The 19,291-nt window shown below is 32.3% G+C and overlaps 1 protein-coding gene across 1 annotated transcript; it reads left to right on the forward strand.

Moving 5' to 3' along the window:
* Positions 1 to 12,752: 12,752 nt before the first annotated feature.
* Positions 12,753 to 15,895, forward strand: LOC139886254 (probable lysophospholipase BODYGUARD 3). Its single transcript, XM_071870017.1, has 4 exons — positions 12,753 to 13,356; positions 13,472 to 13,800; positions 14,132 to 14,331; positions 15,409 to 15,895. Exons 1-4 carry the CDS (start codon positions 12,753 to 12,755, stop codon positions 15,728 to 15,730), a joined length of 1,455 nt encoding a protein of 484 aa, XP_071726118.1. The 3' UTR covers positions 15,731 to 15,895.
* Positions 15,896 to 19,291: the final 3,396 nt, after the last annotated feature.

The following is a 19,291-nucleotide window of genomic DNA, read 5'->3' on the forward strand; positions in this document are numbered from 1 at the left end:
GACTCACCAATGTACCCTATGACTCGGGGTTGACACTAATGAACTCTAAATCCCTACAACCAAGGCTCTGATACCACTTGTAGCGACCCTGAAAAATCGTCAAGTGACGGCGTCATCTACGTATGGTCCCATTACATGGTTATAAGTATTTATAACAAAGTTTGACCGAAAATATGTCGCATACATTTCATAAAGGATGTTTCAATGTTTACAAAAGTAATTCCCAAGACAAGTACATAACAAAAGTTATTGTTCATATGAAACACGTGCGACATAGTTTAAAATAGCCAAAAAGACGCTCCACGTATGCAAGTATACTCGACATCCAATGCAAGTATCAAAAAGTATGTGCGGAAGCATGTATCACCTAAGTTCAAGGACCTGAGAAAAACATAGAGAATATGTCAACGAAAACGTTGGTGAAATCATAGGTTTAAATAAGTAAATGAGTAAAAGCAAGCTGAACCACAAGAGTTGCAATATTGATAAAGTCATAGTACATTCTAAAAGTTAATATTCACGAGCACCCAATTATCAAAGCTTAACATTCCGTCCGTTGAATACCCCATAAATTAGTGCTAGAACAACACTGTTTCCCGAAAATATATTTCATCCGTAGACGGTAGCGAACCGTCAAAGATGAGGGTTGTCAACCCATATGGCCATATAACATAAGTTCTCGCTTACACCATCTGATGTAACTAATGATAATCGGATTGAGGATTTTCGTTCTAAACTCGTATGTAGAATGTTTGTTTTCCCGTTCTTGTGTTCACTTAGTTCAAAAGAATTGTTTATGTTTTCTCATCCCAAAAGTAAGTTTAAAAGAGTAAAAGTGGGACTATGATCTCACCTTGTATGCACGAACCAAAAAGTACTTCGACAAGTAAACGTGCAAGAAACAATGCTAGTCTTGACCTAAACAAATAGGTTGTATCAATAACGATAGTCACGAAGGGTCAAAGATGTTCAATTAGTCCTATGGCTCGTTACGACTCGATTAATATAGCACGTGGATCAATTTGTCAAGTTTCATGCACGACACAAGTAGTTAAGCATGTTAGAACGATTGTATAATCGTTTGGTTAAGTTTGACTAAAAGTCAAACTTGGTCAAAGTCAAAGTCAATGGGGTCGGGTCGGGTGTCCGACAATTTTCTCATGATGAGAAGTCATATACGAGCATAATAGTCAAGTTTCATGGTAAACGGGGTTATAGTAAAGCGGGAAACATTTTTGTGACATGAAAAACAAAGACAAAAATGAGCTGGGCAGTATGCGCGGCGCGCTATGGGTTGCGCGGCGCGCACCCAAGTGTAAATCCTGGTCAGAACTTAACCACGAAGGCAAACATCTGGGATTTCTAATTCTGCGCGGCGCGCGGGTATATGCGCGGCGCGCAATACCTGGGAAACATGCAGTTTGCAGAAAAATGGTCCAAGTCACGAACCAAAATACAATTTAACACATCTCATGCACCGAAAACACTTAAAACGCATATCATATATCATTAGAAAGGTAATTTGACAAGGAGAATAACTAAACGCATTTACTCAATCAAAACCAAACAAACTCATATCAAAATCACCATTAATGCTCATCATTTATTACTCCAAGTTCATAAATGCCATATTATGATTCGGGAAATTAATGCACATGTGTAATACGCCGTTTTAAAGATAATCAAGCATACAATACAACTAAACGCAAACAAAACAACATGGCAATCATTCAATGCATCTAAGATTCATTTCAAGTTCATCAAACCCTAAACTAAATTCACCAAATTTCATAATCAAGTTTAGGAGGTTTCCTTAATCAAACTTTACATCAAAATAAAGCTAGTAACACTAGGAGCATAATTAAAACATGAAGTCTTAGCATCTAACAACATATAAACACTCAAATCTCAAGGTTAAGCATGTTATCTTTCAATATGAACTAGTTACATCAAAATAACAAGAACAAGCATACAAATCACATAATCATACTAGACTTGAGCCATAGACACTAATCAACAACCTTTTAACTCAAAAATCTCAAGAACACATAAAATTAGTGATTTTAGAAAGTTACCCAAAATTGATGAAATCGATATGGAATCGAAGAGGATGTTGCAAGGATTCCAAATATGTATTTTGTTTGAATTGAAGCTTGCTAGAAATTAAATGGATGATGATTCCTTGATGTGGTGAATTGAAAGAAATGTGAAAGTAGGAGAAGAAAAGAGAAAAGAAAATGAGAAAATGATGAGTGGATGAGGTTGAAGGTTTGACTAGTTGACCTAGTCAAATCTTTGGCCTCTTGGCAAAACTAGTCCCTCAACTTTGAATCGGGTGCGTTAAATTACCTACACAAGATATTTTGAAACGCGTATTAACGGGAGATGTTATAAACATATAACGGAGTTTGAAATAGTATAAAGGAAAAATAAACGGAAAAAGGCGGGATGTGACAAGGTTTAGTTTGTAGTTGAACTCGAAAATAGTTATTTATTCTCGAATATATTTGAAGTTTAATCTTTTAAATGAAGTTTTCTCTTGAGTTTTTAAAAATACTTTTAGGAAAAACTTTATTATTTAGTTTATGTAATACACATTTTTTTATTTATAGTGGTCATATATTCTGCAAAAGCGTTGTAGTACAACATGGGTTGTGTGGCATCCTTTTCTTAAGGGGGATGATACTCACACACTCAACGTTGATTCATACACACCTAATTGACTATTATGTCCTTATTTACAATAATAGAGGTTAAAGTTTCAAGATAAATTTAAGGTTATTATTGTAAGTTTTATGGTAAAAAGTGTGTATGGATCAAAAACTGGTGTGTGAGTATCACCTCCCTTCTTAAAGAGAGAAAAACGCTTCTTTAACTAATTAGCCGGACATAATTTAAACTTTATTAAAAAAAACCGTAATATTATATAACGAATTCGAAGATCAACATGTACAAATGATACAATGGAAAATCTAAAATACCCTAACAACGGACTAAACAACGAAACATCATCAAACAGTCCCACCAACAGAGTCGAAACACACTTTGCAAGGGATAAAAACATGTCAAAACGCACCAAATGAAGGACACCTAAACTATTGAAGGTGCATGATATGCTTAAAACGCACCTAATCTTATTGTAATATACTTACGAATTCGTCCATAGATAGCAGAGTTTAGGATTAAAAAGACTAATAATTATTCTAGAGATTTAAGTTATAAAATGGAATTTTGATTTAAAACTAATTAACGCAAAGTAAATAAACAAGAATTCAGATGAGACAAGGGTATCCAACTAGAATCAATTTCCTAGGATCCGGATTGCTTCAGTTAAAGCAGATAAATCATGTGACTCAGTCCAGTTTTATTTTCATAAAACCTAGGCTACTTCGGTGTCCCTATGTAACCTCACGATTGAAAGAACTAAATGCAAATCAATCACCAATTATGTTCCTACTTCGGTGTCCCTACGTATTCACACAATTGTAGATCACACAAGGTGTTGAAGCATAAATTATTAATAGACAATTAACTATCGTTAACTAATAAATAACCTATGTGACGGGTTCAATGCGAGTAGTTCAACCAACAACGGATCTTTCAACCAAGCACACAATCAATTAAATAATAATCATTCAAGATATCGGTTAGTGAAGGATAAATTAGTGTCCCTTTTTAGCTTCACTATTACCTACTCGATTAATGGGTCAATTGTTATCGTTTACTTGTAGTTTGGTGTCCCTTATACAAATCAACGAACACTAAATCATGTGTCCATAACCTAGCAAGTCTATCAATCACTTAACTGTCATTAATTAATCAATGAAACATACAATTAAGGGATTAATCAATGAGAGTAATAAAACAACAATCAAGAACAATTATAATTATGTAGAAATCATAAAAATAAGCAATCTATCATCTAGGTTTAATCATCTAGGTGGATACAAGGAATTTAGCTAGACATAGTCATGATAAAAGCATATAAACACAAGGATAGATCAAAATTCATGATGATATAAATCAAAGATAAGAAAAGAAAATTACCAATAATTAAATCTTGATACAATAATAATCCAAGTGTTAGAACACCTCAAAATAACCTTGAAAAGCTGTAAAAATCGTAACCCTAGCTAAGAAATTCGTCCCCCAAAATTGACAAAAGAATTAAATATTTATAGTTGTAAACGACTTCCGGAACAAGCAAAGTGATGTGCCGCATTGCTATGAGTGATGCGCCGCATCACTCTAAAATGGCTGTGGACACTCGCTCACTAATACGTCGCATCTCCCCAATTACGCCGCAATTCTCTTTGTCTGATTTGAATATTTGAAGAGTGATGCGGCTCATCACTTAAGTGATGCGCCTCATCACTTTAGTCCCATTACTTCTTCATTTTTTTTCCTATTCCTTCGTCGCAAAACTTTATAACTCGAGTCTTTAGCAAATATGAATAAGTCAATCAAATATCTTCACGTTATAACTCTTGTACCATTTTTTACTAATCTTGCTTGAAACAAACATTTTATCTTTGAATACCTTCGAAATTGAGAATGTAGGACCCGATATTTGCACGTAAAAATATGAATAAATGGCGCAATATCAGTGCACAAAAAAAGAAAAATAACATCGACGACGACCGAGAAAACACTAATCGCCACTACAACTATACGGACAATTAAACAAACAACCCATTCCCGGTGAAACATCGAGCTTTTGGAAGAATGCTAAAGGTTGTCGAACCTCCGAAAATCAAGAACTGCGAACCCCTCCTGCCACGAGGTGCCCCAAAAATCGCCATGAAGATGAATTCGCTAGCGAAAGCACGTACCTTCGATGAAAACACCAGATCTCCAACTAGGAGATCATTATTTGGCCCAACATCGTAGGCGCAACCGAAACAGATGAATCAGAAATTGAACCCACAACACCAGAGACCCCCAACCCGCAATCTAAGACCGGAAACCACCAACTTCCATTATCAGATGGAATCCACACTACCTAGGTTAGGATCCACCCGCTACAAACACTGAGAGGTTTGTGACGACCCGGAATTTTTCGACCAATTTTAAACTTAATCTTTATATGTTTCCGATAAGATAAGCAAAGTCTGTAATGTTGAGTCATGAAAATTTTGGAACTATGTTCATGATTCACGAACAATTGTTGTAAATAAATATGTATGTATATATATATATATATATATATATATATATATATATATATATATATATATATATATATATATATATATATATATATAAATAGTAGTATGTATAATAATTTGAGATAATAAAATACAATTTAATCATTTGAATTGAATTGAATATTTAAGATAATACATAAAATAACTAAGTTACTATTAAAATGAATATATACATATATATTGTAATATATAATAAATATTTAAGATATATTATCATAAAATATATTATCAATATGACATAAATAATAATATATAATAGTAATATATTTAATTTAATTACAAGTTTAAACATAATTGTTATACATTATTATTATTACCTTCATTATTATTAATACTAATATTAATATCTGTAATATTAATATTATTATTTCTGAAATAAAATATATAGATATGAAATTAGTATACATATAACTTGTTATATCTAAATTATTAATTGTAGTAGTATTATATAATATTATTATCTTTATCATTAAAAGTCATCATTTTTATTAACATTTTGATAATTACTATTATAAATATCATTATTTATAATATTAGTATTATTATTATTATTAATATTATTATTATTATTATTATTATTATTATTATTATTATTATTATAGTTATTAGAAAATAATACAATTTATTTTTATTATTATCTTTATGATTATTAATATATTATTATTATTATTATATTATTGTTAATAATATAATCATTATTATAATTATTATTAGTATTATTATACTTAAATGTTTAATAATACAAATTATTTACAAAATATAAATGCAGAAATATATATATCACGGTTGCAGATTTCATAATTCAACATAACTGTATATGATTGATATTTAGTACAAATCAATTAGACACTACAATACCATAACAATCGATTTCTGTTTTTCATCACTATCAAACTGTTTTAAATTGATAATCATGTCTCTAAACTGATTACAAATCGTACTAGAATCCTCACATATATCCAAATTCAATTGCATATCTTAATCATACTGTAACCAACTTGTTTCATGTCGTACAAATCGATTCCATTTGTTTCAATAACAAACAAGAGTAGTTAAAGGTGATATTTTTTTTAATTTCATCTTCTGACAGAATATTTGATTGTCGAACGAATCAAGCTACAAAACAAGCTTCAATTGAGTAAGATTAACTGTAATAATATCTGTTAACCTCTATGTAATCCCTTGCTAATATAATTCGAGTGAAAAGCAGAAAAATCAAATTAAAACTATTTAACTATTTCTTTCTTTCTTTCTCGCATCATAAATTAGGTCTTCTTCTTGACTACCATCGTCATCCTTAACCAACCAAAGAGCCACCATCATGGACCATCACGAACCCACCCACATCAACACCTAAACATAACCCAAGAGCATGATGGTTGTTGTTCATCTAGCTCGTTGTTTCCTTTTTCGTTTAAACCACACTCTCGGTTTGTTGAAGCCGAGAAAACATCACCATGTCATATTGAACATCACTTTCTCAAACCCATCTTATTTATTATTATACATTTATAATGCCACTACGAGTGTTTCTATTACTGTTCGTGTTGCTTGTTACTGTCGACGAACGATATCACCCAACTCAAAACCACTCTAGTGTTTCTGTTTATTGAATGACTACCATCACCACCACCCTTCATCTTCAACGAAACAAATAATCACCACCTTTATTTCTTTTGTTACTGTTTCAATCAGACCAACACCAACACCATAACAAGCATCAACCACCATCAAGAACACCTTCATGTTCTTTCTCTTCTTAGACTATAACCGCAACTCCTTTTACTTCCCTATTATTTATGTTAATCGAAACCCACAATAAAGTTGCTGAAACCTGCGATTTATTTTTTTTCTTCTCTCTTCATTAAATCAACTACAACTGGAGGGATTAAATAAAGAAGGTTGATGATTGCCCTCCTTTTCTTTTCCCTTGAGAATGACATCCAGTATAAAATATGTTATCGTTTTCTTTTTAAACAGATAAAGGAGTACTACATTTTTTATTCATAGCCGACAGTTACATACAATAAACCTCACCCAGAATTTGATAAAATATTACGGAGTATTGTCTTCTACTTTGGGCCATTGAGTATCCGTTGGCCAGCGAATAATCTACTTGTACATATTGGGCCGTAGCCAAGCCCCACTCCTTTTATATTTTTACAAAACCCAACTGCAGCTACGTGTCTATTTCTGTTATTCCAGTCATCGTAAATGATACATAATAACGATTACACATTATAAGCTTGAAGAGGAAGAATGATTGAATTAGGCTGTACGATTTGGTTCTTGTTCCTATTAACTAACAAATACACAACGATGATGAGGGTCGTTAATGACGAATGATTTGGATAATGATAGTAAAGTTTATGGTAATAATTAGGATAGCAAGAATCATGATAATAAGCATGATGGAATGATAACGAAGGTGATGAGCAATAAATATGATTTTATGCGAGTACGAAATTGATAAAGATGATGATAGCGATATAATGAAGAATATAGATGATGATTATGCCGAATAATAGTGTTAATGATAAATGATTATGAATCACGATTTGGATGATGAAACCGTGATGATGTATAATCAAAATGGCGAAGTTGATGATAGTGTCGATTGTATATTAGGGGAAGAAGAGAAACATACATGATATGGGTTATATGGATTTAATCGGGTATTAAAACAGAAAATGTTAAGCGGAGCCTTGGTTAAGTGGGTTATATGTTAGCGAGAGGTCATGGATTCGAGCCAGGTAGAGACGTTTATTTTAAAAAAAAAGCTTGTTACATTGAGGTAGCATTCCTATCATATTATTATTATTATTATTATTATTATTATTATTATTATTATTATTATTATTATTATTATTATTATTATTATTATTATTATTATTATTATTATTATTATTGTTGTTATTATCATTAACATTATAATTAACATTATAATTAAAATTATTACTATCATTATTATTACATTCATTAACATGATTTTTACATAATTTTATTTACATTACTTTTATTATCATTATTAAAATATTATTATTACTACAAACAAATTGGCTATTATTATTATCAAAATTCTTATTTTCATTATTACTATTAAGATTACTATTATTAATTTACTCAATAAATATTATATATAAGGAAAATATATTTATTACATATAACATAACTATACTGATATTCGTATAATAAATACTAAGTATTTATCTAAAGTATATAAAATAAATATAGTTAGCTAAGCCATTAATGAAACATATAAGTTACTAAAATAACAACTAATAATAATATATATATAAATTTGTTCGATTACCATTATATGTGTTAATATATATATATATATATATATATATATATATATATATATATATATATATATATATACATGATATAGGTTCGTGAATCCGAGGCCAACCCTACACTTGTTCAATGTCGTCATATGTATTTTTACTACAAAATACAATATTGTGAGTTTCATTTGCTCCCTTTTTAAATGCTTTTGCAATATATATTTTTGGGACTGAGAATACAAGCGCTGCTTTTATAAATGTTTTACGAAATAGACACAAGTACTTAAAACTACATTATATGGTTGGATTATTAAACCGAATATCGCCCCTTCAAATCTGGTAACCTAAGAATTAGGAAAATGGCCCCTAATTGACGCGAATCCTAAAGATAGATCTATCGGGCCCAACGAGCCCCATCCAGGGTATGGATGCTTTAGTACTTCGAGGTATTATTTAGTATATTAGCTGCGCGCTGTATACTGGGGGATATTCTATATGCATCTTGTTAAGGTCGGTTACCAGGTGTTCAATCCATATGAATGATTTTTATCTCTATGCAGTTTGCGAAATGCCTGATACGAGATGTGTATTTATGAGAAATGAAAATCTTGTGGTCTATTAAAATGATGAAAATGATCGTTTATGATAAACTAATGAACTCACCAGCCTTTTGGTTGACACTTTAAAGCATGTTTATTCTCGGGTATTAATGAGATCTTCCGCTGTGCATTAGCTCATTTTAGAGATCTTAATTGGAGTCATTCATGGCATATTTCGAAAGACGTTGCATTCGAGTCATTGAGTTCATCAAGATTATTATTAAGTCGATTATAGTTGGATAGTGGATATTATGAAATGGTATGCATGCCTGTCAATTTTCGATGCAAAGAAAGTTTGTCTTTTAAAAACGAATGCAATGTTTTTAAAATGTATCATATAGAGGTCAAATACCTCGCAATGTAATCAACTATTGTGAATCGTTTATAATGTATATGAACGGGTCCTTTCAAGGTTAGCCACCACAAACCACCAATGGTAACCTCCATCAACGGGATGAAGACCACCGATGGAAACAAAAACAGGTGACCCAACCAAATGCACACCATGCGATGGCCACCACAAACAGCATGGTGAACTGTTGTTCAATACCCACACTGACAAGACGAAGAAGCAGCAACTCTGGTAAGAGCATTAGCATAGAGCACAAATAGAACCACCACCTTTGGTTGGCACCATCAACATGGTGGAGCACCAACGAAGGCCCAGCGAGCCAAAGAAAACTGACATGAAAACCATACCGAGGCGCATATGAAGAAACGTAAACCATCGTAGCCTATCCCACCATCAGAACTATGGTGAGAAAATGCTACGGCCACCAGAAACACTCAACAACTTCCCTAAGACACCAAGCAGTCGCTGAAAAAAAGGGACCGGTTTCAATGAGTTTATAATACAAAATAATTAAATGTTAATGACTAAAAATTTAATTAATTCAAATGTTATGAATGATTTACATCTAAATAATAATAATAACATGTTTATAATCATTCTCGATTAACAACTTTTATGATATAAATTTAATAATTTGATTATATCCTTGAATAAATAAAAAAGATGATTATTTGATAAGTGCACTAAATATAATATATGAAGAATTTTATAAGAAAATGAAAGTTTTTAATGGTAAAAAATAATTTCAACTTTGAATGTTTCAACACATATTTTTCTTTGAATAAGTATGACTTATCATTTGAAAGTTACAAACATAATCGAATCATTCCATTAGAGACCGAACAACATAACAAATTGAGTGATTTGCTGTGAATATTTGATTTTTGAGTGGTTTGGAATTGAAATATAAATTTATTTTTGGATACTCAATGTAAGAGTTTTTTAGCTGAAATAAAAAAAAAAACCATTATAACAAAGTCTGTTCATCGAAAGATGGAGGAAACTAACAAGGATGCATGAAACAACATAGTGTGGCTCGAAACAGTAAACCAACCCTTAACTACCGAGATATCACTAACTAGTACCAAGCAAAGACCAAAGCGGGCCATAATCGACCCCGAGACAACAAACCAACACAACCAAGAAATCTACCACAACAAAGAGAACCTACGACTAACAATAAAACCTCATAAAATGATCAAAACAACAAACGTATGCTTAATAATTCTTCATACCAGCCACGACTTTGCCTTTCGTATTCTTAACCATCAGTTTAACCACATTTCCGTCCACCTTAAGTCGATTAATTCCCCTGCCCGAACGTGACTCGAACAAATGAAAGAGAACACTTGATGAACCATTACCGATTAACGTCCGAATCAGGCCCTATGTGTGTGCCGCCGTCGCTACAAAGAGATCGAGTCAAGCCACTGTCGTACCGACATCTCTGCAACTGTTCCACGCCTCGATGTTGTTAGATAATAGGTTAGACCCAAGCCCACATATCGAACTTGGTCGGACTTGGGCCTAACCTATTATCTAACAGATGTGAGGGGGCGTGTTAGGAAGTTATTCCACATCGGTCATGGGACAAAAAGAAAATGTTTGTATATAAGGGGAAGTCCTTCTATCACCAATTGGTTTTAGAAAAAGATATACTCTTGGGTAGGGATGACAATGGATACCCGATCCAGTGGATATCAATCCGATCCACCCGATTATTCGTGTATATGGACGATCTAAATGGATATGGATATGGATGTGGATGAAAAAATTTCATCCATGAATGAACCCGCTTTCACCCGAAATAACTAAATATATAAATTTAACACTCAAATTAGTATCATTTATGTAGTGATATTTCATTAATTATATTCATATTCATCTTTCTTTATATTTTCTCTAAAAATATAACTTTTTTCTTATATTTTATTTTGTTTAAATAATCATATGTATTTATCGTACTTTGGTGGTTCAAATGTGATTCCATGTAACTAAAAGTAAGCAACTTACATGTCGATATCTTTACACGTATAATAGGGTATCTATTGAATATTTGTTATATAGATTAGTAAAATGTGACTTTCGGTCGCATAAACTATTAAAAATATTACTTTTGATCGTATATAGTGAACCACCGTTTATAATTGTTAAAAATAAAATAAATTTAAACGGATATGGATAATTATCCATTAACCCGCTTCACCCGACGGATATGGATATGGATGGATGAAAAGTAAAAAAAATAAATGGATATGGATATGGATACGGCCTCACCCGATCCATATCCGATCCATTGCCATCCCTACTCTTGGGCTTATATGTTGGACATGTTGTTGGGCTATACGATTTATTAATTATGTCAGGATCAACCCTTTTGATGCTAACCTTTCAAAAAACCCATTTTGCTCCCCGACTCGTTACCCAAAACAGAAGAACCGCCCACAAGTTCATCGCTCGTGGCTTCTTTATACAGATTGTGGTCTGTCTCTCTAAAATTGATGTCGTCCTGGATCGAGTGACAATTGTCATCTCTACTAATATGTAATGTATTATGCGCAAACTCATTGTGACCGTAAAATCGTAACCGAATCAAGCTATACATCAACAAAATAAATCGTTTTAAGCAATCCATCAATTAACCATATCAAAAAGTTAAAAATATTAATTAATCGAAGTTATAGTTATAGGGCACTTAGTCACCTCATACTCACACCTTATAGTACTCGATAATTGGACGAGCTTCACATTTACCCTAAAGTATTTATTGTTTTACCTCCATTATATATCTAGAAGTTAAATTTTAACTAAAAGTGTTTTGGACTTTTGGTCCTACCATATAAATGATACTATACTTTATTCTTAGTCCAAACAGAATAATGGGCTCTAGTCCTATACATATGGTGTGTCCTTGAAGCCAGGACAGGGTTGGTTAATTAACTTGTTTAGGTTCAACACGTTTGATGATTTTTTTGGTAATGAGTTAAAGTTACATTTTTAGCCCTGTTGAGATATACGGTTTATTGGGAGCTGCTCAATTGGAGGTTCAACCACCACCAACCTTATTTTTAAAAATGTTGCTCAAATCTTAATATTTTAAATTTCTTCCAGCAAACTGTTTTAATGAATGCATTTATCTCTTACCTGTTAGTACCTGTCCACACAAACACCCCTTTAATACACTACTCTTCGCCTTCAAACTCATCACACAACTGTATTTAACAATTTAGGTCTGGTGCATGGCCTTAGTTGGCTCATTTGAGTCAAGTTAGGTCCACATAATATTTGGTTCTAACTTGTTCTGATGTGGGAAAAGAGAGTTTTTGTTTACAGAGGTGGTAAAATGGGCGGGTTGGGTGCTCTGAAGTTAATCGGAGCCTTTGTTAATGACATTTTGAGCTTTATTGTGTTTACCATTCTCGATGTTCTCGATTTAATCCTATGTTACGTTTACAAAATTATTGATTTTTTCGTTGAGGCCGAATGGAAACCGTGTTATTGTTCTTCACCTAAAAAAGCCATTATCGGAAGTGGTAACATTTTGGTGTCCGAAAAAGGCGAGTCGAAAAAGATCGTTTGTCTTACATCGACAAAGTTACAACTTGAAGAGATTTCGGACACTCTTTACACTCGGCCATCGTTGGTGGCCGAGGTGTCGAAAACCACGGTTAAAGAAATTAAACGTCGGAAAATCGATAACGCGACAACCGTGGTCACTTCTATTAACAAGTCAACGGTGCGGTCAACTTTCACGGTGAATAACACCATTGTTGAAATGCTACAAGAAAAAATCGGTGCTCATAAATTGCACCCGGTTCCTAGGTGGTCCGATTGCGATTGTGACACGTGTAACTCGTGGTCGAACTCGTGTAGAGATACTCTTTTTGTTCACACCGATGGGCCTAAAGGTAATTTGCTTTATCAACAAACTACAAATAGTACACACATATTTATTTCTTATTTATTATTATTATTTTAGGTTGTAGGTTATTTTACTAATTTTAATTATTGATAAATCTTTAGAGAATGTGGGAGATGATGTTTTATTTATTCATGGGTTTATATCATCATCGGCATTTTGGACGGAAACCGTGTTTCCGAACTTTACAAACGCGACAAAATCAGTTTTCCGGTTATTTGCAATTGATTTATTGGGCTTCGGACAGAGCCCAAAGCCCAATGACTCGCTATACACAATTAAAGAGCATTTAGACATGATTGAGAAATCGGTACTCGAAACGCACAAAGTTAAATCCTTCCACATAGTGGCTCATTCTCTTGGTTGCATTTTAGCTCTAGCACTCGCCGTTAAACATCCGAACGCCGTCAAATCTCTCACCTTGATCGCACCGGTAACGGCACTAAGTCTTAAAAACATAACGTATTTATATTCATTAACCATATATCAACTCAATGACCAAAATACCTTGCAATGTCCGTTAGACCTTTGTTGTTTAAGGGTATTGTGGTCATTTTGAATAATTTAATGAAATGAAACACACCTTTGAAAATTTAATTACGATGGATATACTTTCACGATAAAATTTATAAAATAAATTAAATGTATTTGTGCATTAAGTACTTGCACAGTACAAGTAGTTGATGCGCATAACCTTTAGTTATAGCCATTTTATGAAATATTTTTATAAAATAGTGAATTGATGATTTTCGGTTAATTTACAGCCATATTTTCCGACCCCGAAAGGGGAACAAGCGACGCAGTATATGATGAGGAAGGTGGCGCCAAGACGAGTGTGGCCGTTGATCGCATTCGGTTCATCGTTAGCTTGTTGGTATGAACATGTAAGCCGGACCATTTGTTTGCTTATTTGCAAGAATCACCGAATATGGGAATTTCTCACCAAACTCATCACCAGAAATAGGTAACATTTTACTTTCTTTATTTTGACTTTTTGACATTACAAAAAGATATTTCTATCCATATAGTTATGGTTATTTTGTGAATTTAATACATACATGTGTGTAGTTTTTAAAAGAATATTACTTAAATGAAAGACCCAACCTACGTAAATTTTTAATCATGTCACCAGAAGATCTTAATTTTTATCAAGAATCAGAGTAACCATCATTTCATTTCACCTATTAAAATATACTTGTACTTTGTTGTGTGTAGTACAATTTATGTAACAGGAAGTGTCGGTATTTGTATAAATTTTTAATTAATTAAATTGAAATAAGTAATAATAAAAATAGATAGTATATCGTATCTGTCAAATTTAAACATCATCAGAAATAAAAATTGCAAATTTCTACGTCATATTACTGGAAAATAAATACTATGATATAAATATGGTCAATGTCGTGATCACTTTTGACAGCCGAATTAATGCACCGAATTCTAAATTTATGATCTTCATGTAGGATCTCGTTCACTATCAACTCTACCGATTTGATAAATTTTGATTTTGCTTTAAATTTTGTAATGTCTTAAATTAAACCGTGAAACAAACGGTGAATTTGAGTTATTTCACATTAAAAATGGTAAATTGATTCTTACATCGTTAGTTTATTGCAGGACTTAAACTTTAAAGACTATTCGTTCTAGATAAACTTTCTCGTTTTGACTTTTAATTTTTTTTTTTTTCACTTTTACTAAAAACTTTTTTTCCGACTTTTACTAAGGGTAATCACTTTTTATAGTTACTGTTCGTAACAATTTTTTTTTTTTTTTATAGTTATCGATTTTGCTTTAATTCATACATAAATAAAATTCACATATTCTGGCTATTTAATGCGATTATAGTTACGTGTACCCTAGTGACATATTTTCGTTGATTACAACTATACTCACCAAGTAAACATATTAGTCTATTTCATACCAATGAAGCCCACCTAAATATAATCAAATGTAGTTAAGACTAATATTCCCTTCTAGAAAATGACATAATAGATTGTTGATTACTTAATTTATTTATTCATGTGATGTTTAACATTTGCAGGATTAAGACGTATATGATCAAAGGTTTCTGTTGTCACACACATAATGCTGCTTGGCATACTCTTCACAACATCATATGTGGGACCGCCGGTAAAATCGAAGGGTATTTGGATACGGTTCAAAACAAGTTAACTTGTAGCGTTAATATATTTCACGGTGAAAATGATGAGCTCATTCCAGTCGAATGTAGTAGCAATGTTAAGACCAAGGTTCCTCGAGCCAACATTAAAGTCGTTGAAAAGAAAGATCATATTACAATCGTTGTGGGGCGTCAACAAGCGTTCGCTAGAGAACTCGAAGAGATTTGGAAGAATACATCATGATTTAAAGGGTAAATAATGTAATCCGTTAAAAAAATCAAGATGGATGACTACTATTAGCATTAGTACACATATTTGTATGATTTGGCCAAGAAATTGCTTATTTAGTAATTTTTATCGTTTTTATTTTTATTTTTTAGTGTCAATTGCACGATTTTTCACTTTTATTACCAAGCAAATGTGAAGTGTGTAGCTAATTATATGAATGTTTATGCAAAGATTATATGGAACATGTTTTGAACTTAATATTAATATTAGATAAGCAAATGTGAAGTGTGTAGCAAATTACATGAATGTTTATGTAAAGGTTATATGGAATATGTTTTGAACTTATTATTAGATAATACTTATATGAGTTAGGGGAGTGATTCCTATATACTCCATAGACCATCAAATGTTTTAAAAGATGTTTTGCAGAGAAATTTAATAAAGTACAATCACTAATGTAGGAGAAATACGAGTTTTGTTAACGTGTGCTTTCGTTTCAATTTTTTTTTTCTTTTTTTTTTTTTTTTTTGAAGAGCAAAAATTTTTATTGAACAACGAATGATACATGAGAATACAGGGAGCATTTGATGGAAAACCGTGTTTACTTTTAATTAAGTTTAACGCATCGGACAGTTAAAATTAAATATAATCTATATTACAAAACATGCACACGATTGACGGTTCCAAACAAGATCCAATTACACCACTAATAATTGTCAAAATATATAAATTCACAAGAGGAGTTAACGGTATACCTTTCTTGAAGAACTGAGTTGTTGGAGAGAAACTCAGGATCAAAATTATGACCTTCTCTTTGGATAGTCCACACTACACTTCAAACGACCGTCAATGGATGCTTTCTTGAAGAACTGAGTTGTTGGAGAGAAACTCACGATCAAAATTATGACCGTCTCTTTGGATAATCCACACTACACTTCAAACGACCGTCAATGGATGCTAGTCCAAACCCAAGTAACAATTAATCAATATTTGATTAATATAATGAAACAATAATAATACTCCGTATATGTTTCGACTTCTTTTCTTGTAGTTTAAAACGGAAAAATAAGAATATGTTATGTGCCTTATTTTTCGTACGCAATAACAAATAACATGTTTTGATTTGAGAGCTTGTTTTCTTTTGTTTGTTTTCTGAATTTGTTCTTGGAACTTCACACCCAAAAACCATTGTACTGAGCATATATAATATAATTGCAACTTATTAGTTGTGGTGTAGTTGGTTGTAGTCTAGTTAGTCACCAAAACCAAAAACCAATATGTATAATAGGAGTATTATGTTAATCGAATTTGGAGTCGGTAACGAAATGATTCTATTTTCCAAATTAACATGGAGCAAGTAAACCTACTCCAAAATAAGAAACCGTGTACACATATGTTTCCAAATCTAATTCACCATCTACTTATCTTTTGTATTTGGCCCAAAATTAGTTTTTCAATCAATTAACTAATATTGATTAATTAATCTCTCAATTAATTAATTAAAATAACTAAATTAATTGTTTCACAATTAGATATTTTAACTTGTCCCGTTACTTGAGTAATATATATACATCATATATATATTTAATTTGACGTCTAGGTGTATATGTGTGTGACCCCGAAGGCTCAAATAAATTTAGCTATATAGTTTTATGTTGTACCTTGCACATTAATCCTACAGACTCCCACTTGTGCATGACACAACATCAAGTAACTATACAAACAATAGATACTGTCTAGCAACAGACCATTGTCTCTAAATTCACGTGAGGGTAGTTTCTCAGAACTGCATATAGTAAGTGTTAAATGTCATTCGTCCTTTTGTTTCAGATACTTTAGTTAAATTTGAGATATGGATCATCGGTCATTCTCATTTGTTTAACAATTTTATTTCTCGATCTTAGAATTGAATTAGATCACCAAATTAATTAAGTATCATCTTAATTACATCTGGGTGCGGCCACACAAATATCTTATTCATTCATCGAGGAGCTCAAAAGTATCTAACTCCAAACATTTTGGAGGAACAAATCCTATATTGCATACACGTGTCTCTCACGAGCTTTACATTATACCCAATAATGGCCTTTATACAGCCTTATTCAGGATAGCGTTTAACCATATCAAAGTACAATATTCCACACATCGAAACCGACGTGCATCTCAAGTGTAAGGACATAAAGACATAATTACTAAAAGATTCACTACTGACAATGATCCATGTAGTGATATCTCGGTTGGGTCATTCCAATATCCATCATCAATAAATACATATGAATTTGGTCTCTACAAGTTAACTATTTATCATCAATAAATATAACCAACATTCATATTAATCTTAATTCATGTTATTCCCATAACATGATTGATTATGGAGATTTTGAATAATCAACAATTACTCATGGATTAAACATGCTAATATAGAACCCAGTGTTATAAATGAAAATGATCATACCATCAATATATCAATTCATTATGATAAAACTGTTTAATGTTCCAAAAATATCCAAATACTAAATTACAAATGAAAAATATCAGTAGCATAACGAAGTCCAATATTACTAGCCTGATCATCATGCTTGTTGTGCATCACGGGCTTCGTGAACGGGTCAGCCACAATATCATTTGTATAAAACTTAAGAATACTCATCTCATTCTTCTTTACGACTTCATAAATGTAGTCAAGCTTCTGAAGAATGTTTCGGATTTATTTATGTAAATGTGGTTCTTTCGCTTGTATGATAACATTCGAACTATCACAATACATTATCTTAGAAGATTTAATGTTGGTTGCTACTCCGGTTCACCAACAAACTTTCTAATCTAGACAACTTCCTGAGCAGCTTCTCAGGCATCATTGTATTCTGTTTTTGTTGTAGATTGTTCAACCGTGCTCGGCTTTGAACTTTTCCAATCATTTGCCTCATCCATCATGACAAAAACACAACTTGACTAGGATCGAGAATCATCTCGATCAATTTGGAAATTAGCATCTGTATAACATCTAATACTCAACTCTTCTTTCAAACCACCATAAACCAAGAACATATCTTTAGTTCTACCCAAATACTTAAGAATGCTCTTAACAACAATCCAATGTTCTTCACCTGGATTCTGTTGATAACGACTCGTCAAACTCAAGGCTAATGAGACATCAAGTCTAGTACATAACATGGCATACATAATGGATCCAATAGTCGAAGCATACAGAACATATTTCGTTCATCTTAAATCATCAGGTGTGATAGGACTTTGAGACTTGCTCAGTGTTATGCCCTTTTGTAAAGTCAATGCTCCGCGCTTGGAGTTTTGCATGTTAAATCTTCGTAAGATTTTGTCAATGTATGTACTTTGACTCAAACCAATAAGCCTTTTGGATCTATTTCTATAGATCCTGATTCCAAGAATATACTTAGCTTCTCCAAGACCTTTCAAGGTAAAACATTTTTCAAGCCAAGATTTGACATCTTGCAAAGTTGGAATGTCATTTCTAATAAGTAGTATGTCATCAACATACAAGATCAAGAAGACAACTTTGCTCCCACTAACTCTAATGTAAACACAGGGCTCATCTTG

This window comes from Rutidosis leptorrhynchoides, chromosome 1 (assembly GCF_046630445.1).
Source record: "Rutidosis leptorrhynchoides isolate AG116_Rl617_1_P2 chromosome 1, CSIRO_AGI_Rlap_v1, whole genome shotgun sequence".
NCBI lineage: Eukaryota > Viridiplantae > Streptophyta > Magnoliopsida > Asterales > Asteraceae > Rutidosis > Rutidosis leptorrhynchoides.